The sequence below is a fragment of the Sesamum indicum genome, linkage group LG6, assembly GCF_026168435.1.
Source record: "Sesamum indicum cultivar Baizhima isolate 11 linkage group LG6, ASM2616843v1, whole genome shotgun sequence".
Lineage (NCBI taxonomy): Eukaryota > Viridiplantae > Streptophyta > Magnoliopsida > Lamiales > Pedaliaceae > Sesamum > Sesamum indicum.
This window is the reverse complement of record NC_142662.1, coordinates 8,069,292-8,095,316: the sequence shown is the minus strand read 5'-3', so window position 1 is coordinate 8,095,316 and position 26,025 is coordinate 8,069,292. Positions and strand designations below refer to the sequence as shown.

The 26,025-nt window shown below is 38.4% G+C and overlaps 6 protein-coding genes, 1 non-coding gene and 1 pseudogene across 9 annotated transcripts; 7 read left to right on the top strand and 1 right to left on the bottom strand.

Annotated features, from left to right (window-relative positions):
* The first annotated feature begins 1,943 nt into the window (after positions 1 to 1,943).
* LOC105164581 (ethylene-responsive transcription factor WIN1) lies at positions 1,944 to 3,204 on the top strand. The gene is made up of 2 exons (XM_011083264.3): positions 1,944 to 2,275; positions 2,441 to 3,204. Exons 1-2 carry the CDS (start codon positions 2,193 to 2,195, stop codon positions 2,979 to 2,981), a joined length of 624 nt encoding a protein of 207 aa, XP_011081566.1. The 5' UTR covers positions 1,944 to 2,192; the 3' UTR covers positions 2,982 to 3,204.
* Positions 3,205 to 3,622: 418 nt separating this feature from the next.
* RDR6 (RNA-dependent RNA polymerase 6) lies at positions 3,623 to 9,869 on the bottom strand. Of its 2 annotated transcripts, none has more exons than XM_011083265.3 (3): positions 9,600 to 9,869; positions 5,119 to 7,879; positions 3,623 to 4,707 (listed from the first exon to the last, which is right to left on the bottom strand). In XM_011083265.3, exons 2-3 carry the CDS (start codon positions 7,849 to 7,851, stop codon positions 3,832 to 3,834), a joined length of 3,609 nt encoding a protein of 1,202 aa, XP_011081567.2. In that variant the 5' UTR covers positions 7,852 to 7,879; positions 9,600 to 9,869; the 3' UTR covers positions 3,623 to 3,831. The 2 variants fall into 2 exon arrangements, with proteins under 2 accessions (XP_011081567.2, XP_020550370.2); XM_020694711.2 differs by lacking the exon at positions 9,600 to 9,869 and adding an exon at positions 9,061 to 9,308.
* A 921-nt stretch (positions 9,870 to 10,790) lies between these two features.
* Positions 10,791 to 12,903, top strand: LOC105164583 (SPX domain-containing protein 2). Its single transcript, XM_011083266.3, has 3 exons — positions 10,791 to 11,370; positions 11,885 to 12,011; positions 12,344 to 12,903. Exons 1-3 carry the CDS (start codon positions 11,047 to 11,049, stop codon positions 12,766 to 12,768), a joined length of 876 nt encoding a protein of 291 aa, XP_011081568.2. The 5' UTR covers positions 10,791 to 11,046; the 3' UTR covers positions 12,769 to 12,903.
* A 133-nt stretch (positions 12,904 to 13,036) lies between these two features.
* On the top strand, positions 13,037 to 14,419 carry LOC105164584 (putative carboxylesterase 17). Its single transcript, XM_011083267.3, has one exon. It carries the CDS (start codon positions 13,315 to 13,317, stop codon positions 14,332 to 14,334), a length of 1,020 nt encoding a protein of 339 aa, XP_011081569.3. The 5' UTR covers positions 13,037 to 13,314; the 3' UTR covers positions 14,335 to 14,419.
* On the top strand, positions 13,089 to 13,161 carry TRNAR-CCU (transfer RNA arginine (anticodon CCU)). Its single transcript has one exon. It is a non-coding gene; the product is annotated as a tRNA-Arg (tRNA).
* A 487-nt stretch (positions 14,420 to 14,906) lies between the features above and the next one.
* Positions 14,907 to 19,879, top strand: LOC105164585 (DEAD-box ATP-dependent RNA helicase 15). Of its 2 annotated transcripts, XM_011083268.3 has the most exons (12): positions 14,907 to 15,068; positions 15,209 to 15,342; positions 15,813 to 15,913; positions 16,630 to 16,802; positions 17,000 to 17,231; positions 17,354 to 17,472; positions 18,076 to 18,132; positions 18,207 to 18,391; positions 18,744 to 18,888; positions 18,989 to 19,072; positions 19,154 to 19,217; positions 19,633 to 19,879. In XM_011083268.3, the coding sequence occupies exons 2-12, from the start codon at positions 15,227 to 15,229 to the stop codon at positions 19,641 to 19,643; spliced, it is 1,287 nt and encodes a 428-aa protein (XP_011081570.1). In that variant the 5' UTR covers positions 14,907 to 15,068; positions 15,209 to 15,226; the 3' UTR covers positions 19,644 to 19,879. The 2 variants fall into 2 exon arrangements, with proteins under 2 accessions (XP_011081570.1, XP_088737769.1); XM_088881643.1 differs by lacking the exon at positions 14,907 to 15,068 and having other exon boundaries at positions 15,313 to 15,342; positions 16,527 to 16,802.
* Positions 19,880 to 20,027: 148 nt separating this feature from the next.
* LOC105164587 (putative L-type lectin-domain containing receptor kinase S.5) lies at positions 20,028 to 23,010 on the top strand. The gene is made up of 3 exons (XM_011083270.3): positions 20,028 to 21,060; positions 21,284 to 22,006; positions 22,089 to 23,010. The coding sequence occupies exons 1-3, from the start codon at positions 20,676 to 20,678 to the stop codon at positions 22,874 to 22,876; spliced, it is 1,896 nt and encodes a 631-aa protein (XP_011081572.1). The 5' UTR covers positions 20,028 to 20,675; the 3' UTR covers positions 22,877 to 23,010.
* A 1,184-nt stretch (positions 23,011 to 24,194) lies between these two features.
* LOC105164588 (putative sugar phosphate/phosphate translocator At2g25520 pseudogene) lies at positions 24,195 to 25,674 on the top strand (annotated as a pseudogene).
* Positions 25,675 to 26,025: the final 351 nt, after the last annotated feature.

The window sequence follows — 26,025 nt, the reverse complement described above, 5'->3', positions numbered from 1 at the left end:
AGGGGTGACAGACGAGTCGAGTTGGCTCGCGAAGACTCGATTAACTCGAGCTCAATTCCCTCTGTTCGTCAGCCCGCAAGCTTTTTCAATTTTTTATATATATTTTTATTTTTAAAATTTTTATATATTTCATTTCATATTCAATACTTTACAAATTTTATACTCAAAATTGACCATATATTATAATTAATCAATAACTTGCATTTTGTTTTGGATAATAATAAATTATAGTACTTCTATTTATACATTTAATCTTTGTACAAAAACAAATTTAGTCAACAAGTTAGTAAATTATAATATTTTTTGTAAACTAATTATTTAATATGACATATATAAACTTTTTGTTATATTTTAATATAAATTTGTATTGTGTTATATTTATTTTAAATTGACAAGTAATTTATTTATAATTTCTTTTATCTATTTCTGAGTTTTATATTTATATCAAGATACATATTATGCAATATGCAATTTATTTTATTACTTATAAATTTATGTTGAAATTTAGTGATTCCTATTAATTAATTTAAGAATATGATAATAATAATAATAATAATGATGATGATGAGGTTGAATAATTTTAATTATTTTTATTATATATATATAATGAAATCAAAAAAATTAATCAATGTATGACATCTTAAAATTCGAGCACCCAATTCATACCAAATTTAAATATATATAAGACTGCATCCATTAGATCATATCAGAAGGTATGATTTAAATTCACATGGCCTGATTCAACGATACACCGTCTTGAATGGTTACTCTTATGTTTCGAATACGATATCTCGACATTCGTATATCCAAAAGTCGAAAACTTTATCAAATGTATTTTGTAAGTTTGATCATATCTAACAGTTTGATCTGAATTTTGATAGTCCGAATAACCCATGTTGTTCAACAATATAAAATGATAGTTACATCAATGTAATACTAATATTTGTAAATATATAAATTTATTGCAGATTATGAACATATATTAATGCCAACTATAAAATATTTTTATGTATTACAATTGCATTATTCCAGATAATGGATACTTTTCTACAATTTTAAACAATTCAGTATGAATTTCTTTTGATATATTTTACAAATTATGATACTAACAAACTAATTAATGGTTTATACTCATAACCATAAATTAAAATATCATACTATATTTTGGTATATTTATAACATAGTATGCATTATGTAATTTATTTTATTACTTATAAATTCACGTAAAATGAATTTGATAAGACTTATTTACTTTTGTAAATGGTTGGTTGATATAGATGTGTTTAAAACTATAATTTAAACAGGGTATTATGAATTCGAAATCGAGCCCATCAGGCAACAATTACAACACTTGTCACTGTCACTAGCAATAGCAGTAGCAGTACGTACGCATACAATCTTTTCCTTGATAAATAAATATATATTCACTCAAGTCCGGAGTTAGGTGGAAGTATTAATGAGGTATATATAATGGCTAAAAACAAACGGAAAAATTAACCGCCATCCATTTGAAAAGAGGGAGCACATGGGGCTTAGTGCTTTAACTTGTTTCACACGTCAAAGTTAGGTGACCAAAAAAGTCTAATTTCACCCACCCCACATAAATATTCCAGCTATGTTTTTGGGAATGAGGACAAGTATGGTGTCATTTCTTCACCTTCTTGTTTGTCTGCTTTAGACAAATGAAATTAGGTATCATATGTAAGAGCAACCACACACTACATGAAACTAGCTATCATATGTAAGAGCAATGACTATTTCTAATGTCCTTAATCTCACCCTCCCCAACAATTTCTTGTTTAAAGGACAAGATGCATTAAATAACTTATATCTATGTAAAAAAAAATAAAACAGAAGATCAGGGGCCCCACTAAGAAACAACTTTCATATGACTATATATATGGTGTTTATTCAAATAGAAGAGGCATGAGCAATGGCCAATTGCCAATTGCCATGTATCTTCTGCCCAGATGATTGACTTGTACATAAACATAAGTAGCCATCAATATTATGGTTCTGTAGTAATAGCTTTACAGTTGAAAGCTTTTATTGCATTTGCATGCACCCTCCCCCTCCCCTCCCTACCGACAACTCCAATTAATTAATACCTCCTCACCTTATACTCCACAAACTTAAAAAAGTTTTTATCATCCCACTCCCAGTTTCTAGGTTCGCTCAACAACTACTAAAAAATGGTACAATCAAAGATCAAGTTCAGAGGTGTCAGGCAACGGCAGTGGGGTTCTTGGGTGTCAGAGATTCGCCACCCTTTACTGTAAGTGTAAGCTCACACCATGCATGCATGCCCCCATTAATCTTAACCACCAATATTCGCAACTACGTACAGAGCTAGCTACTAGTCTTGTACATGCATCCAGTACTCACTTCATCTCTACCTAGTATTCACTACTGCTACTCTTTGTTATATGCATGTATGTAGGAAGAAAAGGATTTGGCTGGGGACTTTTGAGACAGCAGAGGCAGCTGCAAGAGCATACGATGAAGCTGCAATTTTGATGAGTGGACAAAACGCAAAGACCAACTTTCCCGAATCAAACCCGTCGTCGACTACTGCAGACCATGACTCTCCATTGTCTTGGTCTCCATCAGCAGCACTCTCATCAGTCTCAGACATTCTTGGAGCGAAGCTGAAGAAGTGCTGCAAGAATAATCCAACTCCTTCAATCACTTGTTTAAGGCTGGACGTCAATGACAACTCCAAGATAGGAGTGTGGCAAAAGCGTGCGGGTAGGCATTCGGGGTCGCAATGGGTCATGAAAGTAGAGCTTATGAAGAAGAAGAAGAAGACGAAGCTGCCAACACATGATGATGACTCATCCAATATTTACCACATTAGCTCACAGTCCTCGTCGTCTGAAATTGGTGATCCCATGGATGAAGAGAATAAGGTTGCAATGCAAATGGTTGAGGAACTACTCGATTGGAATGCAGCTTCACTTGCAAATCAATTAATGGAGTAATTGGTGCGGGCTTCTCTTCTTTCTTGATTAAGGGTGAAATAGAGGTAGCTACCTACACTTCACAACAATTGTACGTATAATTAATACAGCTAATTAACTCTCTCTACCTACTGCTTATGTATAATAAGAAGTCTCCGCTAAGTAACAAGTTCAGTACTTGTGTCTGATGAATTTGATTGAAAGTCCAAAAGAAATTAATTAAATTCCAGATGAAATTCTGTGATGATTCGTATATAATTAAGTAGCACATATGCATTGTATTGACAATGATGATGATGAAGGTTAATTTGATTGTTACGTAACAATTGTATCACACTTTGAATTGATCAAATCAAATTAATTGCTGACAAGATCATTGATAGGGGATTGGTTGAACAACATTAATAATGCTAAGCCAGTTTGAAGATATGGGGTAGTAGCCAGTTGGTGGAAAGATTTTTGATTGATTCATTCAACATAATTATCAAGTCCCGTCCCACCCCATTTATGTATGTATATGTATATGTGGTTTGCTTGTCCATTATCCATGGAAAGATATATTCCTGGATCGTGACAATATTACTTTAATTTGTTTAAAATTTTTGTGAAATGTGCTTATTAGTTACAGATAAGATAATTGCACCAACTTCTTACCGAGCTCATTAGAACAAAGAAACAAACACTACTTATTACATATCCATTTTCTTTACAAAGCAGCACAGAAAGAAGAGTAAATGGCGATGGGCATTTGAATTAATTTGGAGAGAGGAGAGAGGAGCCTTAAGTTAGAGTTTCCACGGCAGAGTGGCCTTGTAACCAAACAACAACTAACTACCATATGATGAATCCACAACTTCACCAAACATCTCAATCATATTTTATCAGCCAAGTACCTTCCCAAAGAATCTATCGGCTTCGTGGATATGCTATTTTCCATCATTCTTCGCTTTATTTTAATCCGAGCCAGATAATCAGCAGCAATCCAAGCAAAGCTCAACATCACTGACTTTCCCGCATCATCTACTGCATGCAACTCCTTGGATTTTTTCACCCAACTGTCCTTGTAAGTTACCTGATACCAAGCTGATGCCTTTCTTTCGTACATAATATTTTTCTCATCATCCCAAAGCTGATCAAATTCTGGGCCCATGCACTCAAACACTTTCCTAAACTCCTTTCTCAAGGTGCTATACGCATGCTTGAGTCTCTCCTTCAGTTCTCCCTGTTTTTTGCTACTGTACTTTGGCATGGACCATATGTGCCCCGTCACAACCTCTTCTTCTCTATTCACTTTGTACTGTCCCAAAAGACCAATCAACTGGCCATCATACGAACACTTACAGTTCCATGCATCACCAATAAAACCAGTTGATCCTGTAACCTCAAGGTCTTGGTCGTATATAATGTCATCCGAAGCAAATGTATGTTCACGAGATGCTTCATGATCTCTATCATAAGCATCTTTAATTTTACGGTAGAGCTTACCTAAAATCTTACTGGAGTTGTAAGACTGAAATTCCTCTTTCCCCATGAAATCGGGATACGTCTTTGGCTTCAGTTCAGCTGGCATATTCACAATCTTTCCTGTTTTAGGGAAATCAACGGCAGTCGCTGCAAGCTCCGCCAATTTGATGCATTTCTCATCCAAAGCCCCATATTCACTAAGATCCGCGTGAACAACATGAGCGTTGCAGATAGCACCTAGACTTTCATTCACCATGTTCTTCGTGAAAAAATCAATTATATCCTGTATAAGGCAAATAATGTTAAAATCTATAACAATTATGTCACATAAAAGACAACTCGGATCCTCAATGGCTTAATCGAGACATGCATAAGTACCTAATAACAAGAAAAGGGGTGGAAAACTATTCAGCACTACCAAAACAAAGTCTATATCAGATATGCAATGCAAAGAATGTCCATAGGTCAGCTTATCGCATAACATAATAAATCATCCTCATATGCTGAATTATTCCAATTAAAAATATGAAAACTGAGAAACAGATTATTTGTAGGCATCGCAGCTGAGTGGACCCCACTTTAACAGGCAGAGAAAATGACTGACCAGAAGTTCATAGATAAATGACAGAACCACCAAAACAATCAAATGATATTCATTTCTTAAAAAATTTGACATAAATAATCAGGTGATTACCGAGTGCTTCACTTCACGCGGCAATTGTTTTACTTCTCCAGGTGCATATTCCATGGGGGTCCAGCTTCTCTTGCTTGGAGGAATGAGATTCTCATCCCAAGTGACAAAGTAGAGATCCCCATCCAGATCACTCCCAGATGCTTCATTTGTATGTGGTCTATCTCCCTTCTGAGGGAAGACAAGACAATCATAAAGATGATGCAACTCAGGGACATCAACTGCCTCCAGAATCCGCACATCTCCAGGGTGAAGACAGGGGTTCTTTGCAATTGCTACGAGGCCCGTGACAACTTGAAGCTTTTTCTTGGTCTCTGAAAATTGAGACCCATGCTTCACAAAACAATCTTCTATGGAAGGGTTTGAGACCTGGATGAAGCATTGCCCATGTTCAAGTTTACCAAGCTCATCCAAACAGCCCATCAACCACCTTCCCAAAGGAACAAAAATTCTAGCTCTTTCCCTGAGGTCCCCAAGTTGGGCAGCTCTGATGCTAGTTAGCATCCCTCGTAAATGAGGTTCAGTTTGAGGCCTGAAACCAGCACTTAACATTAGTGCTGCTGTATTTCCTTGATCAGTGCATGAAGCAGTAAGGACATCAAAAGCCGTGTCTGAGTCTTCAAGCATCCAGTCCAGTCTTGAAACCATTGTTTCTTGCATTCTCCAGAATATATCATCTTGAACTTCCAGAGCAGATAGTAGTGTGACAATCTGCCGATTCAGAAAACCAGGCTGGAACCTAGTCCAAGAACAAATCTCAAGTGTCTTGTGATTTGACTCAAATTTCTTCATACTTCGTCTAAGATATAAACGGACTCCATCATCTTTTGCAGGCCAACGTGCAACAACACCTTTGTAACCTGCATATCTGATTTGATAAGCACATGGCGGGTTTGAACCCAGCTGCAGTTTTTCTGCAACTTCAATTGCAAGGTCAGCTGATATCATACCAATACCATCAGAGAAAACATAGCCATTTCTCTCAACATCAGGGAACTGAGAGTTAACTTTAGTTAAAGGGACTTCAATAGTGGCATAAGTTGAAGAGAAGCATTGTCCCATCCTTGCAGCACACTTTGCAACATTTCGCTGTGTAAACTTTCCCATCCAACTCTTAATGTTGGCAACCCCAGTATTCTTGTCCTCAGCAAAAAACCACGCAGAACGGTCTCGCAGTTGATTTGCTGAAAATGCCAGGAAAGTGTACTTTCGACCACACAAATAAAAACCATTAACTAAAATATCCTTTACTCTTTTGAACATGTTCGTCCTTTGTGGGTTGGAATTTGAGGTAATGTCCCTCACAATGGGACTAGCATAGTACATGAGGACATTCTTATTGAGGGTCTGCATTGCTTCATCCATAAAAGTTACTCTTAAGAATCGATCCGCAATGTTTTTGTAATTTCTCAAAACTCTATTTGACAGTTCCACTTCTGGTGGAAGACAATATGCCTTTGATGGAGTTATGATCAATCTTCGAACCTCAACAACATCATCCATCTCCCGTGGTCTCTCAAGGAGCTTAGGGTTGTTCAACAGCCATTTCTGCACGAAATCCAAAGCCTTGATAGCATCATAAACAGGACGCTTGTAGGAACACATGTGCTTCAGAGCAACTATATTGAGCTCCTCTGGCTGACTTCTCAACAGATCAAAGAACTTCTCAGACATTTGATGCTGATTGATTATGCCTTTATGCATGACAGCATTCACCAAAAACATAATCTTGAAGCTAATACCTTCCTTGTACTGAAGACAAAAAAAGGGATCTGACATAGGCATCCCAAAATCAGGCTCATCCTGGACCCGAAGGGTCCGACCTGGACTTTCATCAAGAACTGGTACCCTAAGTTTTCGGAGATATTCCAATGCCTTGAAGAGAGATGGACCATTCCGAGGTCGGGCTGAAATTCGATAAGTATTACACCTACCAATTGCTCCACTGGGTGTGAAATCTGTGGTGCGGATCCATGGATCATCATCATCCAACAAATCAAAAGGCACTGATTCTTCAATGTCATCGTCTGCAGTTCTGTAGTAAACCAAGGGCGATGAAGCTAGCTGCAATAGAACTATTAAGGAAGAAAAATCTCTGTATTGATTTATCTCATTTATTTCTCTTGGCAAGAACTCAATCTTGAAATTGCACTTTATTACAGCAGATCTGGCTTCACCTTTGAAGGAGAAAGCAGTATTCCTTGTGAAATGCAGTTTGCATGTCCCATTGAAGGGGTCAACAAGAAAATCAACCCCAGTGCGAGGTCCTCTCCAACCAACAAGGAACTCATCTCTGCTCCTCATTACTCCAATCTCAATGAGAACATCAGATAGCTTATATGGAGTTGTGGTTCTTCTCCTCTCATTCATCCGGTAAGGATTTTGTGGCCCCAAACTAACCTTTAAAGGCTTCCTTCCCAGTATAAGCTCACCACGGGCCGCAGCATCTAATGCTGCTTTTGCTGAATGTGCAACTGCAAAATGCACAAATGCATGGGGTTCAATCTTGACATAATCGGTCTTTCTCTGTACACTCTCCGCGTCAATCTCATAATTTGGGTTTGATTCTGGAGGAGTTGACGAAGTCTTCAACCTACACCTCCAGACCAGTCCAATATTATCTTCAAAATAGTCCAAAAGCATCTTGGCCGTGACGTAATTTTCTAGCCCTCCAACACTAATTTGAGTGACGACCAAGTCGTTATCACCTATCTCAGATCCCATTGTATTTTTCATAAGAGTCACGAGTTGTGTAGCTAAAAGTCTGCATGAAAAATAACCTTTAGTTAGGAGGTCACGAATGGAAAACAAAAGTATATGAACCACTACGTGCAGATCAGCACCAAAGCTGTAGAGATAAAGCATCTCAGAAGAAACATACTGAAAGCATGAATTGCATCAATATCAGCCAAAAATCATAGATTGGAATACATATAGAATAGTGTGAAAAAAGTGAACAAGAAACATTTACATAAATAAATTACACGAGCTCACACATGCACATAAACATATGTGCATAGATGCAGAAACAAAATCTCTAGATAGATTTCCACATGGCCCATCTGTACTTTTTTTTCAAGAACACTCAAGTATCTGCCCGTTCCCTGTTACAAAATATCAATTGTTTTTAACCACATATCTCACTCAGTTAGGACCCAATTTCTAATCTGTTTTCTTGTATACAAATCATTGGCGTTGAATTCAAGTTCCAGTAAAATTCCAAGAAAGACAGTGATGCACTTTTGCGAAATGAGTGCTACAGAAGTCAAGAAGAACCATCTATTACATTGAAGGGATATATTTTCTGAAAACAGGAAATATAAAATCTTCTGTGTTAAAAATCCTTCTCAATCATGAAGGCAATAAATAGGCCACCTTTCTCTAATTGTCATCATCCACATGCACAAAGTTGACAGAAATCTTCAATCTAGAATAAAATAGCAAAATACCATCAGGAACACACACTTCTGGAGCAAATATTAACTTTGTATCACTGAGTGTGATATGTTACGGCCATGAAGACAAACCTACTCCTATTTGATGAGTTGCAGAATCCAACAAACTAATGATTAATGATTCTTTCAATCAAGTGGAGGAGAAAAGATAAAACAAAGATGCTACACACTTCACTAATATCTTTCATATAGTTGATTACTTTATTTATTCTAAAACCGATTGACAGATAAAAACCAAACCACACTAGAATCCTCCAATTTGATAGTTTTCAATTGATAATATTGAAAAAGAAGAAAAAAGAAAAACATTTTTAGGATTCTCCTAATTCTCAAAAGGCAGTAACCCCGTTGGCCATTGTATCAGTTTCTTTGTTAATTTTGTGAGTGGTGTGTGAGAGTACACGACGAGGGTGCCAATACGAAGGACCAATTGTTATTTCATATCACAATCTTTGGTTAGGTAAGCACAAAGAGTGGAAGACACACTCACCTGCTACATTTGTTTAATCTCTTGCATTTTCCAGTAAATAAAAGTAATATGATCAAAACAGGAAGTTAAGAATTTCAACCAAGAAAAAATCGGTTTGCACAAAAGATCACAACGGAAGAGCAAGAATTTCAACAAGAAAAATATTTGTACAGATTTCTCAATAGTTAAAAAGCCAAAATGCAGTTAATATTTAGGCCGAGTGCCCAGATAACATCAACTGATGAAGGAGAAAAACAACGGTTCCTTTGAATACCATTGGTCGCGAGATATAACTAATTCCAAATTGACTTTCAAGTCAATGACAAAATGAAGACAAAACTAAGTTTGCCCCCGAAGATAATACTACAGAAACATACACTATTTCCCAATTGGCCCATATACTCCACTGAATCATTCATGAAATACAGCATGAATGTGTTCAATGGATCATTCATAACCGAGATTCAAACTTCAATTTAGAAAGACCCTTCATTTGCATATAAAAGGACTGGCAACAAGAGCAAGTTAAGCTCCCAAGAAATTACGGAAAGCCCATTTACCTGTTGGCCCTCACCACAATTTACAGAGAGCCCACTTTCCTAATCGCACTCATCGATCAATCCACATATCTCATTGGTGTGTGGGTGCGTTCTTGGAGTGATGGGAGTGGAGTGTCAAGTGTAGAGAGTGAAGGTGGGTTTAACTTAAGGTGGAGATTCTTCTGCTTGCGGGAAATGGGATGCGCTGAAATAACTTCCAAAGGAAGTTTCTTGTTTCCGATTTTTTCTTTTCTTTTCTTTGTACTAATTCGTTGGTTGGGGTGGAGACATGGAAATGGTGGGGCATGAGTTCACGCGGGAACCCTCTTCTTTTGCCCTTTCTCACCATACCCTACCAATTCCAATTATTAATAACTAGCCGTTTTGACACGTCATTCATGTGTATATATAATAAATATTTTTTTATATTTTAAAATATATTATATATAAAAATAAAATATATAAATTGATATATCATATTTAAAAAAATAAATAAAATATGAATACTATTGATACAAAAATTTGGCTTGTTTGTGAGTGATAAAAGAGTTTTTTTTTTATATACTAACTGTCATGACACACGTTGTCCCTGTGTACATATAATAAAAATATTTTACATTTTTAAAATATATTATGAATAAAAAAAATAGAAATAGAAGTCCCTTTTCTAATTGTCAACAAAAGCAAGGGTAAAAGAAATTAGGAGTCCCTACCTTTAGCATTACCAAACCATGCTATTGTACAAAAGGCGCCTATGATCATTGGTGAATTAAAGTTGAATGAAGCATAAGGATGCATATGGACATGGACATGGTGTCCCCTCCTAATCTCCATCAACTATTAAGTCCTATACCACAAGTCATCATCATTTCAACATAAAAAAATATATTCACTATCATTATGAATATTGATTTTTAAGACGATCAAAAAAAATATGTAATTTTTTAATTTTATATTCATTTTCTTGCAAGGGAATCGAATAAATGCACAATAACAATGATATTCCATGTTATCACTGTGTCAACACATACACAATAACAATGATATTCCATGAGATTCAGACTTTTTTTCTCAATTTTATTTTAAAAAAAATGGGTATCCTGTTGAGATGTGTTTTTGGAGGTTTTGAGTTAGTTGTAAATGGATAAATTGATGTGTATATAAATATAGAGGCAAATTAAGAATTGAGAGGAGATGAGGGGTGGAATCCTAAAACTTGAGAAAGCAACAACGGCAAAACGACCTTCAGTCCAGGCTCCAACGCTTAAACCAATGCGAATAATTCATATATTCTTTTTCTTTCTTAGATATTACCGTATTCCCTCGCTCTTCTACTTCAATATTCTAATTAACCCCCACTGATCCCGCGTACGACCCCCAATATTTACTCTCTTTGCAATCACTGCTCGACCCTTCTCTTCTTTCTCCTCCAATTTGTCATATTTTTGTTAATTTCTGGCGAAAAAAAATGAAGTTTTGGAAGATACTAAGCAGACTTCTTGATGAGATGTTTCCGGATTGGCAAGACAAGTTTATATCGTACAAACATCTGAAAAAACAGCTGAATTTGATTCTTCCGTTGTCGGAATCATCTGAAAACCTTGTAAATGACGGTAATAACAAGCCAAATAAAAGGGAGAGAGGGAGTGATGATGAAGCGGGAAGCGGAGATAAAGGGAAGGAGGTGATGGTGAGGGCCATGGACGACTTTGTTAAGCTTTTGAAAGTGGAGATCAACAAGTTCAATGGTTTCTTCATGGATCAAGAGGAAGACTACATTATTAGACTAAAAGTACCATCTTTTGCCTATTTTCCTGTTTTTATTTTTCTGGGAGCAATTTTAAATGATTTATCTTGGCTACTTCATTTTTTTTCTCTTAGATGTCTGTTTATGGTGTTCAAGTATAGATAGTTTCATTTACCTCCGTTTCCACGATCTAATAGGTGAAAATGAAAATTATGTGTGCCCTTCTTGCAAAACTCTGCATATCAAGTCATGAACCGATTGACAGTAGATGGTAGAATTTTATGCGGCTGGAGTTTTACGTTTAAAGTAATATCATTTGATCACTGAACATGTAGATTGTTAATTTAAGACTGCTTCCGCTGTAACTTGGCATGCCACTGTCAATCGCAAACTAATGTGTTTCATGCAGTCACCTGTTGGTTCATTCTGGAGTTATTACATAGAAAAGTGAAGTATTGTCCCAAATTCAATCTATTCTCAGATTCTAATGAATTTCCATTGAATCTTCCTCTTTTTTCTCTGTAACCTTGATTCACTTCTTGGTTTTTGGTCAGCATAGTTTCTCAAAGAAGAAGTAGCTGAGGCTAAGGATTCAAGAGAAGAACTTATGGAAGTAGGAAGAAAGTTGGTGGATTTTCATGGCGAGATGATTTTGTTGCAAAACTACAGCCTTCTTAACTACATAGGTTGTTTACTCCGTATCTGATTTTTCTTGCAGATACTTGAAATATCCTTTGCAGAACAGTTTAAGATGTAATTCAGATATGTATCACCTCAAAACAGAACATGTTTGTGTCCCTTCCTTTGTAGATTTTGATATGCCAGGCTGTGTAGGATTTGCAATACTGTGGATTTATTTTTCTAGGCATCACTGACAAAGTTCAAAGCATTATTCTTGCTCTCTGTTTTTCCACATACATATGGAGTGCAGAAACGATGTCCGGAGTTGCTGTTCCCATTGTTTTTCTTGTCACTTGATATCTTCAAAATGTTTGAAAGTTGGGATTAATGGTTGCAGGACTACACAAAATTCTGAAGAAGTATGACAAGAGAAGTGGTGATCTAATTCGACTGCCGTTCATCCAAAAGGTCCTGCACGAGCCTTTTTTCAGGACTGAAGTAATAAAGAAACTAGTGAAGGAGTGTGAGATAATGATCTCATGCATCTTCTCAAGGAACACGCGGTTGGTCCCACCTAAAGACACTAACCTAAAGGAAGGTTGCCATGAGCAGGAGCAGCAGCCTGTGGCTGTGGAAAAGACGGAAAAACACCTTACAGTTCCGAAAGAACTTGAAGAAATAGAATGCATGGAAAACATGTACTTGAAGCTAAGCATATCAGCCTTACAAAGCCTGAAGCAAATCAGAAACGGCAGTTCAACAGCAAGCATGTTCGCTTTGGCACCAATGCCAGGTAGTGACTTGGATGAATCCCGGAAATGAAGTAATTATGCTGGCTGTGGAGCCCATGGTCAATATAGAATTATACGCTTTCTTGAGGATGCTATTTGAAGGATGTATACAGAACTTAAACGAAGCAAGTATGTTGAAGTCAAGAAAAGTTTTGTTTATCCTTCACCTGTGTAATTCTTGAATGCTATAGTAAAAAGCTATCTTTACAGTTAGCAAAAAATCATGGATTAACAGCAGGATCTCTCTAGATGATTCTGCTGCTTTAGCATACTGAAACTAGAGTAGTGGTTCGGTTTGTTGTTTTGTTATCTTGCGTCCGAGATACCAAAAACCGAATGGAGCATCAATTGGCGCCTGTAGCTCAGTGGATAGAGCGTCTGTTTCCTAAGCAGAAAGTCGTAGGTTCGACCCCTACCTGGCGCGGAGTCTTTTCGGTCCCTCAATTTATAATCTATTTTTGACTATTCTCATGTCTCCTGAATGCACGTCCAGGCAGACAACGTACCTCCACTCTTTTCAAGACTAATCCGCAGACGAGCGCAAGCATTCCCATGATCAACCCACCATTCACCAAACATGCACCAAATTCACATAAATCTTTACTTAAAACGATTCCATCTGCACTACTCTCTATTTCAACTCAAACATCATTCATCTCAGAAAATGTCCTTGGTTGCTGAGGCACCAGGCTTCCTCCAAGTCTTCTCCAATGGCACCGTCAAACGCTTCATTCCTCAAACAGCCTCCTCTTCAGCTGAATGGTCCAATATCTCCTGCACATACAACTCCAAGGACGTTATCATCCATCCATCTAAACCCATTACTGCCAGAATCTTTCTCCCTACTCATCCCACCTCCTCTGATTCATTGTCACAACTTCCACTCCTGGTTTATTTCCACGGTGGTGGATTCTGCATCGGCTCAACCACTTGGCTCGGCTACCACGTTTTCCTCGGAAACTTATCAGCCACAGCTAAAACCATTGTCTTTTCAGTCGACTACCGCCTCGCCCCAGAAAACAAGCTCCCAATAGCTTACGAGGACTGTTACTCCGCCCTTGAATGGTTAAGTTCAAGTTCTGAGCCGTGGCTTCGGCATGCTGATCTTTCCAGCGTTTTCCTCTCTGGTGACAGTGCTGGTGGAAATATAGCTCACCAGGTTGCGATCAAGGCCATCAAAGCCAACATTTTGAATATTAGAATTAAAGGGCTGGTGCCAATTCATCCTTTTTTTGGAAGTGAAACCCGAACCGAGCTGGAACTGGCAGACTCCTCGGCTGATGCGGTGGCCATGAATGACATGTTTTGGAAGCTGAGCTTGCCAGAAGGATGCGACCGCGATTTCTACGGGTGCAATTTCGACAAGGGGGAGACGGAGTGGAGCCTGTTCCCGGCGGTTATGGTGTTTGTTGCGGGGCTGGATTTCTTGAAAGAGAGAGGAGTGATGTATGTTGAGTTCTTGAAGAGAAAAGGGGTGAAGAAGGTGAGTTTGGTAGAAGCTGAGGGGGAATCGCATGTGTTCCATGTCTGGAATCCTGAGTCAGAGGCAACGTACTTGCTCCAAAAGCAGATCACCAGTTTCATACAGAGCCTGTGATGATCAGAATTAAATACTGTGTTGGAAGAATCAGTCTTTTCTATATATACTATGGAATGTGGCCTTTCTTATCTTTTCTTGCAAAGCAGTGTTAAATTTTAACACCATACATAAACCAGAAGGAACAGAATAAGCATGAGAAACACGTCCCCTTCTTTTTCTAGCCAATAATCATTAATAATTAAGCGGTATAAATAAATAAAAATGTTCTATTTCAAATCGAGTTTGATCAAATTCGAATAATTTATTACATCGGTGGAGTGATAAGTGTATAAAGCGACCAAATGGATAAAAATTTTCAGACAAAGAAGTGGGGTGAGTCAATCAAGTCAATGTGGGTGATATAGCACTCATATCCTCATTACAAATTGAAGTCGGTATTTTTTGAGTGTCTGAAGGTTTTAGATGGCTCCCAGGATTTTTGGAGGTGTGTAACGCGCTTTCAACTATCATCGTCATCGTCAACAAAGAAAAGGAAAAACGGGAAAAGGAGAGGTGTTGTAATTTTGGTATTCGTCCAAGGGCACAACAGTCAACACGAATCACATTTTCCTTTCTCTATTAAACCCGTTTCCTTCCCCCATTCCCCAACCCCAACCCTACGCTCGCCCTCTCTCTCTCTCTCAAAATATCTTTTCTGTTTCCGTGTTTATCCTAACTTTTTTCTCTGCAGAAATTCACAACCCTAATCCTAATCCGCCTCAAAACCTTTTCATATCCTTCGGATTCAGCAGGTTAATCAATCAGAAAGTTTTTGCCTTTTCTTTTTCTTCCTTCTGCTTATAGAGTGCGTAATTGAGTGTTTGTTTAACTTTTTAGTAATGAAAATTGCGAAAGATTGAATTTTGTTTGGCGATCTGTTTTTTCGGCGCAGCAAAAGCACTAGTAAGAAATGGGTGAGACGAAGGACAACGATGCATACGAAGAGGAGCTTCTGGACTACGAGGAAGAAGACGAAAAAGCCCCGGACTCTGTCGGTGCCAAAGTAAACGGCGAGGCAGTCAAGAAGTGAGTTCCGTTCTAGACTCGCCATTAATTTGTAAATAGGTTATTCGATTTTCTACTTAATATGTGTCTCACTCGTGGTCCCGGCAACGAGTTTTGTATGTGTGTGCGCACTTGTTTTTTTCCTTTTTCTATCCTTTATTAACATTTCCATTTTAATCCAGGCTTTTTATTAGTTGTTGGACCCCTTATTTGTAATTTTGTAAATATGAACTGAATCTGTTTAATGCAAGTCTTATTAAAGAAAGTTGTTAGTTTTAGCCATTTGGGAATGTCTCATTTGCTGCTACTTTTTGGCTGTAGTTTTGTTCTTTTTTACTCAAGTATGGATAATGTTTGCATATGAAGCTTTGTTATCAAAGTAGACATCAAAATGTCATCTTAGGACTTGGTTTAATGGTATAAATCCTATTACTTACATGTCATCTGTGCCAGGCACTAACTTTAGGCACTCTCATCCTTTCTGGTTTCAGGGGTTATGTTGGGATCCATAGTTCAGGATTCAGGGACTTCCTCTTGAAGCCAGAGCTTTTACGGGCTATTGTGGACTCTGGATTTGAACATCCATCAGAAGGCAAGATGTTTCTTCCGTTTGTTGAGCTCTATCAAATCATACTTGCATAATTCATTTTTTGTTACATGTATTGGCTGGAATTATTTCCAATTCTTTATTATTAGTGCCGCTTATCCTGGGAGCATAGAAAAAATTTGATTTTAAAGTAAAATCATAATGTCAGATGTTATCTGATTGTCAAGTCATCTTTGCTGTTGTAGACTGTGATAATTTTGTATCTGTGTATTTTGTGCTTAATTTTCTCGTCTTTGTGGTAGGCTTATGGGTTCTGCGTATGTTTCATGTGGTGCTAATTATCTGTATGTTTTGAATTCCTTTTAGATAGCCTGCTGAAAGGAGTATGTAAGTTATTGGTGGTATACTTCTCATGTAATTGGCATCTATCCTGTTGTATGTGAATCTTCAACTTGTCTTGCTTTTCTTGGTCTTTAGACCATGTTAACATTTTTACTCCCAATTTCATGTGTACTCTGCTAATCAGCATCTGGAACATTCATTGTGAAGTATTTGCATCTTCATCCATTTATGTTGCTTATCTAATACATCATCTGTTTAATGAAGTAACACTTGCAAACAGTGATTTACAGCAGTTTGGTTATCTTATATTTCTCAGGTAAATCATTATTATCACTCTACCTTGGAGAAGTTCAATGGTAAAACCTTTTTTAATTGAAACTGAGGCTTCCTTGGATCAAATTTCTTTGGTTCTTCGTCAGTTCAACATGAGTGCATACCACAAGCAATATTGGGAATGGATGTTATCTGCCAAGCAAAATCTGGCATGGGGAAAACTGCTGTGTTTGTTCTTTCAACATTACAGCAAATTGAACCCGTTGCTGGTCAGGTTGCTGCTCTGGTTCTATGCCATACAAGGGAACTAGCGTACCAGGCATGTACTGCGATTATGAGCATTTTTGCATTTGGGCTTTAGAATTTTGGTTTCTGTTGTCTCCCTGTCAAAATGGTCTCAGATTTATTCACTGAAGCACTTCTATGTACATATAATAGTATTTTACTGTCCACTTTTACCACTAGTGGTCACTTACCAGTTTACTTGTCTACTTTGCATGTTTCTCCCATTTGCAGATATGTCATGAATTTGAAAGGTTCAGCACATATATACCAGAAATCAAAGTTGCTGTTTTCTACGGTGGTGTCAACATCAAGATCCACAAAGACCTTCTAAAGAATGAATGTCCTCACATTGTTGTTGGAACACCTGGAAGGATACTTGCTCTGGCAAGAGACAAGGACCTTTCTCTGAGGAATGTGAGGCATTTCATTTTGGACGAGTGTGATAAGATGCTCGAATCTCTTGGTAAGCCTTGTGAATTTTTCTCTCGTGATCTTTGTGATGACATCTGCCTATTTCCTTGTCTCATCAAAATGAAAATTTCTGCCACCTATATGCTCACTATGTGTACTTTTTTGCAACCCCAGATATGCGAAGAGATGTTCAGGAGATTTTCAAGATGACCCCTCATGACAAGCAAGTTATGATGTTTTCGGCTACTCTCAGCAAGGAGATTCGACCAGTTTGCAAGAAATTCATGCAAGATGTAATGTTCTGTGGCCAGTCCTTCAGTTTTAGAAGTCTACCATGTTTCCATTATTCCAGATTTCTGCAGGCGACACTTGGTCAAGAATGCAGTGGTTGATGCACTGTATACTTGCCATGTCTTGTTTATCTGTCCAACTGACACATATTGATGGTTCATTTAAAAGATTCAGTAGGTGGGAATAGTAATCTCCAAGTTTATAGGCTGTGCTTCTCATGGCGCTTCTTGAACTTGGCACATTCTGTTCATCTTCTTAGTCCAGTGTTTTTCGTTGGTGTACGGTGCTCCCTGCACTTGGCATACTGTCTTCTTCTTTTTGAGTCTATTGTTTTACATTGGTTTTCCTTTTAGTGGAGAGATACAAGGGAAGAGGGGTTGTTAGGGAGCTTGGTTGGCCAACTTATCAGTTTCATCATTGTTAATTTGAATGGCAGTGGTGACAGTTAGTCTGGTAAGAGCGATAACATATCTGCAATGGGATGATTCAGATGGACCAGAACATCACATGGGGCCTTTTCGCCTGTCATTCATTTCATATTGGATACCGTTAGCTTCAGATGGAAGACTCCTAATATGCTTTACTGTGACATTTCTTCCTTTCAGCCTATGGAAATTTACGTGGACGACGAGGCCAAGTTGACCCTTCATGGTCTTGTACAGGTTTGATCTTGACTTTTAAGTGTCCTATTTGTTTTTTTGTTTAGTACTTTAGCTTATTCGATAGGACACTACAGCACTACATCAAATTGACTGAGTTGGAGAAAAACCGGAAGCTGAATGACCTGCTCGATGCATTGGATTTCAATCAAGTGGTCATATTTGTCAAAAGTGTCAATAGAGCTGCTGAGCTGAACAAGTTGCTTGTGGAGTGTAATTTTCCTTCTATTTGCATCCACTCTGGCATGTCCCAAGAAGAAAGGTTTGTTTGAAGGCACACAATCTCTACATTCTCTTTCTTACCTTGCTTCAATGTATTTTTTTTAGTTGCTGATTTATTGACGTGGAAGAGTATGTAATATTTTTTACTTGTTTACTAGAATGAACAAACGAAGATTATATGGGGTAGTAATTAATATGCATAGATATGATATTCCTATATTCTTGTGTATCACGGCATAATTCTCAGGCACAGATGGCTTATTATTTCTTTATGTCTCAAATATATTAATTATCAATTTGGTACAAGGGATAATTCATACATTTTACTTGTTTACTGCAATCTCTACATTCTCTCTGTCACGGATGGCATAATTCTGAATTATTAAGTGCAGATTAACTCGGTACAAGGGATTCAAGGAGGGGCATAAGAGGATTCTAGTAGCAACGGACTTGGTTGGTAGAGGAATTGACATAGAACGGGTGAACATTGTGATCAACTATGATATGCCTGATTCTGCAGACACTTACCTGCACAGGGTAATTATTGTTTGTTGAATAATAATCAACGCAGATGTGGTTGGTGATTTTGAATAAGCAGCTTAATTTTTTTTCATTAATTTACACTTTGATATGTTAGGTTGGAAGAGCTGGAAGGTTTGGCACCAAAGGGCTTGCCATCACATTTGTTTCCTCTGCATCTGATTCAGATGTTCTTAACCAGGTTAGATTTATGGTTCTCATTTGTTTGTCAATCTTTACTTTCAGCCCTTACATGTTAGGATATGTCAACAATGTGTTGCAGGTTCAGGAGAGGTTTGAAGTTGATATTAAAGAGCTTCCTGAGCAGATTGATACATCCACATACAGTAAGTTTGTGTTTTGGTTCTAGTATGTGTTTTTTTCATATTAAACTTGTAGGTGTTCTTGGTGTCCATAAGAAACTAAACATTGTTGCAAACAAATTTGCAAGGTCTCTCGTAAGGCTGTTAATGTTTTCACACTTGTGTACACAAACTGTGATTTTATACTTGTTTCATAAGATTCCAGAACATACCCCTATGTGGGGCTGAGTGAATTTTTGTGTCCAATTCTAATGCAAGAACTATGCTATTTCTCTGCCAGCAGTTTTCTTCTTTAACATGCTTGGTCGTGTGATTTGGTATTTCTTTCTTTTTTTGTTTTTTATTTTGGCTTGAGCTATGAAATCGTCTTTGTGTTTTCCTGTATTCTAAAGAAATAATATTCCTTTTGTTTAACATACTATCTTTTCCACTTATGCAGTGCCATCTTAGAGGCATTCAAGAACCCCAATCTCCAAGGAAGAGAGGAGGGAATTGCCCCGAAGTTTAGTATTTAGTTCTCTCAAGTATCTAAAGCAGTTAAAATAGGTTGATGGTGTGCCCTTATGTTCTCCACATTAGTGTACTATTATGCTTTCTTGCCAGTGGCAATCCAGCAGAGAAAATTGACATTGTTATTTTGATAGATACTTGTGTTTGAATCAATATCGTATCTGATTTTGCCTGCACTAGTTGGTCCATCAATTGATTTTGATCGATGTCAGATGGTGAAAAAAGAATCACATCCTCGAGCTGTAGAATCATCAGTCTGCTCCTCTGTAGACAGCCGCTGATTTGGTTGATTTAATTTTGAATTATGAGTTCCAGACATATGAAAGGGTGGATTTCAGGATTTGTATAAAATTTCAGCTATTAATGAACATCCTGTCATGTAACCTTTCAAATTTTAGCTCTAGTTTTGATTTCTTTTCTCCTGTTAGTGAGATGTTTTTGTCAGATTTGTGGCCAAAATTTGCCGTGTTGACTCTGGTGGGAATTTCTATTAAAATCTTTCTCTGGTTAATGATCAAAATCTACTAAGAAAAGCATGCTTAATTCTATCTTTTCCACCCCCCCACCCCCCCCGCCCCCCGCCCCGGTTGACGCATGGAAGGCGGGTATGGAACTATGGAGCTAAAATTGCCAAAATACACATATGTGTTTTTAACCTACATCTTTAGCAGGAATGGGTCAAGTATCTTAAGGAACGGTTTGTCTCATATGATAGGCGTTAACCCTAGAAATGCAAGATGTACTCCCAAGATTCTTACTTTTGAGTTGTTTCTAGCACGGTGAGAAATCCAATTTGAAGAATCTACCTTCCTCATCAGTTCAATATGTTGCAAGAGAGTTTGACTTCAGTACTAAAGCATATCAGCTAAAAACAACAGTGTCTTCCTAGCTAGAGAAAAGTGTTTTGCTTCATATATACCAGGGAAAAACAGATCAGGCTGGGTCTCAAACTTTTTAACTTACACCACGGCAATGTTAACTCTACTTCTTGTTTTGTTGATCCATCAGACTTGTCTCAACTTAGTGGAAGCAAAGAATTTCTCTTTTTCATCATTTGATTCTGCAAGTTGTGAGAGCGGAGGCAATTTAATTTGTTGGGGATCAGTAAAAGCAGCCAATGGGAGCCTAAGCATCACGTCGGACCAGCCAAAAGAGACTAGTGAGGTAGGAAGAGTCTTGTTCCGCTATCCTATGCCGGTGTGGCCAGCATCTTTCTCTACCTCGTTCACTATAAGAATTACATCTAATTCAACAGTATCCGGTGATGGAATGGCTTTCATCATCGCACAGGACAATAAGCCTTCACCACCAGAAAGTTATGGTTCATTCATTGGTATCATGGATCCTTCAACTGAAGGTGACTACATGCATTTCTGACAATTGCTCGTTTCTGTCCCTATTATCTCGTAGTCTGTGGATTTTGGAGATGAACCTGTTGTGCTCTCCGGTATTCCATGTTTACTCTTGATATGTTTCTGGTGTTTCCATGCTCTCCTGATCATTTACTTTCTATTTGATGCAGAATGGTGTTGTTCGATTTCTGCATTGGTTAATCCTTTGCCCTTGATATGCAAATGCAGGTGGTCTTCTTAAACAACTTGCAGTGGAGCTAGACACATACAAGAACCCGCGTGAAATAGATAACAACCATATAGCAATCGACAGTACCAGTGTAGATTATCCAGTTGCAGTAAGAAGCCTCAGTGATATCGGGATTAATCTCAAGAGCGGGAGAAATATCAAGGTTAAAATTGAGTATGATGGGCGGGGAAAGATTCTTCATATTTACGTTGCATATGCGGGTGAATGTATGGTGGATTTCTTGAGCCATAGGATAATCATGCAAGATACAGTTCCTCAGCAAGCTTATGTGGGCTTCACTGGTTCAACTGGCCATTTCTGGGAGGTGCATCAGGTTCTTGATTGGAATTTCACTCTGTATGAACTGCCAAAAGAATCTCTAAGTCAAGGGGTTAATCGAAACCACTCTAGGATGGTGTTACAGGTGGTTGTTCCCACTGTGGTGGTTTCGTTGGTTGTGGTTTTGCTTCTTTTGGCTGTAGCTCATAGGAGACGAAAGGTGAGGCTTGAGGGGAGATATGACATTGAAATGCTGACAAAATCCGCAGCCAATGCTCCTAAGCTTTTCACTTATAAGCAGCTTTCAAGGGCCACTCGTAACTTCAGTAAGGAAAATCTGCTTGGAACTGGAGGCTTTGGAAGTGTTTATAAAGGAGTTCTGTCTAACTCTGATTTCCCTACTACTATAGCTGTCAAAAGGATTAATGCAACTTCAACCCAAGGTATTTTCCTACTTGGATCTCCTTTTTTGCTATAAATACTCGTGTCATCATCTGTTAGCTAGCTAAAACATAGTTTTTCCAGGTGAAAAAGAATACTTAGCTGAAATATGCACAATCGGACGCCTGAGGCACAAGAACTTGGTGCAGCTGCAAGGCTGGTGCCATGACAGAGAGCAACTACTACTTGTCTATGAATACATGCCGAACGGAAGCCTAGACCAATACATAGGAAAGAACTTCCTAGATTGGAAAAGCAGGTACAAAATCCTATCAGGATTAGCATCCGTGCTACTTTACCTGCATGAAGAATGTGACAATCCGGTTGTACACCGTGATGTGAAGCCGAACAACGTTATGTTGGATTCCGACTACAATGCTCATCTAGGTGACTTTGGGCTAGCAAGACTGCTCCAAAACAATGCCTTTGTCACCACAATGGTGGCCGGAACCATAGGATATCTGGCTCCTGAAGTTAGTTTTACGGGAAGAGCGACCCCAGAGTCAGATGTGTATAGCTTTGGAATGGTGGTGCTTGAAGTGGTGTGTGGGAGAAGATCAAAGGGTTTGATGGAAGAATTTAGTCTGGTGGACTGCGTTTGGAATTCATACGAGAAGGGGTCGTTGCTGTCATGCGTGGATCACAAGTTAAGAGGCGAGTTTGATGAGGAACAAGTAAAGAGAAGTTTGATTGTAGGAATAGCATGTCTTCATCCAGATCAGATGCTCCGGCCAAGAATGCGAAAAGTGGTTCAAATATTCCTGAACCCTGATGAGCCATTGATGAAGTTGCCAGAATCTCGGCCTATGGAACTGTGTTTATCGTTGCCATCTTCTTCCCCCACAAATACTACAACTGAGTTGGATGCATGAGGAGGACAGGTGCACCTTGTTCTATATCAATACAATATGAAGGATGTGAATTCTCAGGGGTTTCGGTATTATGTATATATATGCTCTGTTATTCTATTGCTTGTATGGTATGGTTCAAACAAACTAATGATGATAACACCAGATATTGATATCTTTTAAGTTGAGGGGTTGGGGGGGGGGACAGTTAATCTCAAATGCAGCGTTGGTGTTGGAAGTTGGGAGCCATCAAAATCAAGGGACTGTTGCGTACAAATTACAATTTTAAAAACATTTAAAACTTATAATTAATATTTGTTAACTTTAATTATGCTCATTCACCAATACCATATATATATATATATATACTCGTTGACACACTCAATATATATACTGGTGCTGTATCTTGTAGCTGTAGCTGTAGTGAAATAAAGAAGGGTAAAATTACTATTATTAAGCAGAGAAGAAAGTAAGTAGGTGAAGGTCTAGGGTGAGAGGGAGGGGGACTGGACTTTGCTTTGCTTTCCACGCACCCCCTATTTCTAAGTATTGTTTTTTTCCTTGCCCAAAATTCTCTATACTAATTGCGTTTTGAAAATTTGGATGAAACAAATTAATGATAGAGCAAATATATGTGATTGATAATTTTCTTTTTAAATTATACACTAAGTGAATCACATATAATTTATTCCATTAAATCCAATTTGGTAGGAGATGTGTTTGGTTGTGGGAAGGATTGGGTCCATTAATGTACTTACTACTACCAATTACCAAATAGTTGTTGAATCAAATGAAAAACCAAAGATACCATTCTCACTCCCACGCCCAATTTTGGTCGTAATTTCAAACCCTCACCCACACTTCACTCTTATTTTCTCCCTTCAATCCTTTTCCATCTCATTCCAATATGGGATATATCTCCTTTTCCATCCCATTTCCCACATCCATTCCGATATGGGATATATCTCTCTCCCTCCCTCCAACAACACACTCTTTATTTATTACAACATCAATCAATCCATCCATTCTCATTGCCACATACTATTCCATTCCTAATTTACCTCTTTAAAACTATTAGATTTTCATGTGTAATTCTGATTCCAATTTAAATCATCTACATCTTTTAAAATAAATAAATAAAAGACAAAATTATGATTTATGCTCACGATTATGGAATTTTCTTTCTTGGCTCTCCTCCCGGTACTTTCTGCTTTTCCTCCACCTTTTTGAACATTTTCCACGCCACCCCACCCCATATTAAATATACAATTGCCCTCCCCCCCCCCCCAACTCCTTAAAATCTCACTTTCCACCCTATTTGAAACCCATAAGAACACTAGTATTAGTCTAAGCGACCAACTCTACTGCTAAAACCTCATCATTAGACTCCCTTCCTCTCTCCAATTTTTCCCCAACACCACCTCTCTCTCCCTCATTCAAAACTACCGAATCTCCCCAAGACCCTCCAGATCTCCCACCACCGCCACCGCCACCGCCAGCAATGGGGAAAGGCGGAGCTCTCTCAGATGGGGTGGTGAAAAAGATCATCCTCTCTTACACTTATGTCGCCGTATGGATCTTCCTCTCCTTCACCGTCATCGTCTACAACAAATACATCCTCGACAAAAAGCTCTACAACTGGCCTTTTCCCATCTCCCTCACCATGATTCACATGGCTTTCTGCTCTTCCCTCGCTTTCGCCGCCGTCCGCATCTTCAAACTCGTCGAACCTGCCGCCCTCAGCCGCCGAGTCTACCTCTCCTCCGTCGTCCCCATCGGCGCTCTCTACTCCCTATCCCTCTGGCTCTCTAACTCTGCCTACATCTACCTCTCAGTGTCCTTCATCCAAATGCTCAAGGCCCTTATGCCTGTTGCTGTCTACACCATTGGGATTATGTTCAAGAAAGATAGTTACAAGAGTAGTACCATGTTCAACATGCTTGCAATCTCTGTGGGCGTGGCAATTGCTGCTTATGGTGAGGCCAAGTACGATTCTTGGGGGGTTTTCCTGCAGCTGGGCGCGGTTGTTTTCGAGGCGACGAGGTTGGTTATGATTCAGATCTTGTTGACCTCTAAAGGGATTAATTTGAACCCCATTACTTCCCTTTACTATGTGGCGCCCAGCTGTCTCGCGTTTCTTGCAATTCCATGGTTGTTTGTGGAGTATCCTTTGTTGAAGCAGCAGAGTTCGGGATTCCATTTCGATTTCGTGATTTTTGGGACTAATTCTCTGTGTGCGTTTGCATTGAACTTGGCTGTGTTCTTGTTGGTGGGAAAGACTTCAGCTTTGACCATGAATGTTGCTGGGGTTGTGAAGGATTGGTTGTTGATTGCTTTCTCTTGGTCTGTGATTAAGGATACGGTCACCCCGATAAACTTGTTTGGGTACGGGTTGGCATTTTTGGGCGTTGGGTATTATAATCACTTGAAGTTGCAGGCTTTGAAGGCAAAAGAAGCACAGAAGAAGGCACAGCCCGAGGATGAGGAATCAGGGAAGCTGTTGGAGCAGAGGGAAGGGGATGGAATGGGGAAGAAGGGAGATTCACAAGCTTAATTGCAGAAATTATGTAATTTAGAAAGACAAAAAAAGAAATTCAATTGGAATAAATGTGAGGAAGAAATCTGGGGTTTTGCAGGTTTGACTCTGTTGTTCATCAGTGGATCTGGGTGTTACCCGAAGTATGATCTTTTAACATGCATTGTTGTGGTTGTTAATGATAGAGGTGTTTGAGATCCAACCACATTTCTTGCTCACAATGCCTGCCGGTTTATCTAATGTTATGAGAGTAGAAATAGTAAATGCAGCAGTCTCATTCCTTCTATTTCATTTTCCCCTTTAATTTCCAGTTTTATCTACCTTCAGCTGGGTTTTGATCCTTATATTTGTTTACTGGTATTTGAATGAATTTATACAAATTTCATTACGCTGGAAACGCTTTGCAAGTTTTCATCTTGTTAGTGTACTGTGTCTGTCTGCTTGTTCTCTCGGGTTTTCTGGATCTTGCTTTCACATTGATTAGATTTGCAATTGGTGATGTATTACACAGACATTGGGGGTTTGACTAAATCTAATTAGAGGCCTGTTGTCTGGGTGGATGATCTGTATGTACTAGTGAGTGTTGGTGTTTTAGCTGAGCCCACTGTTTAAACTTCTCTCTTACTACAGTCTTGTG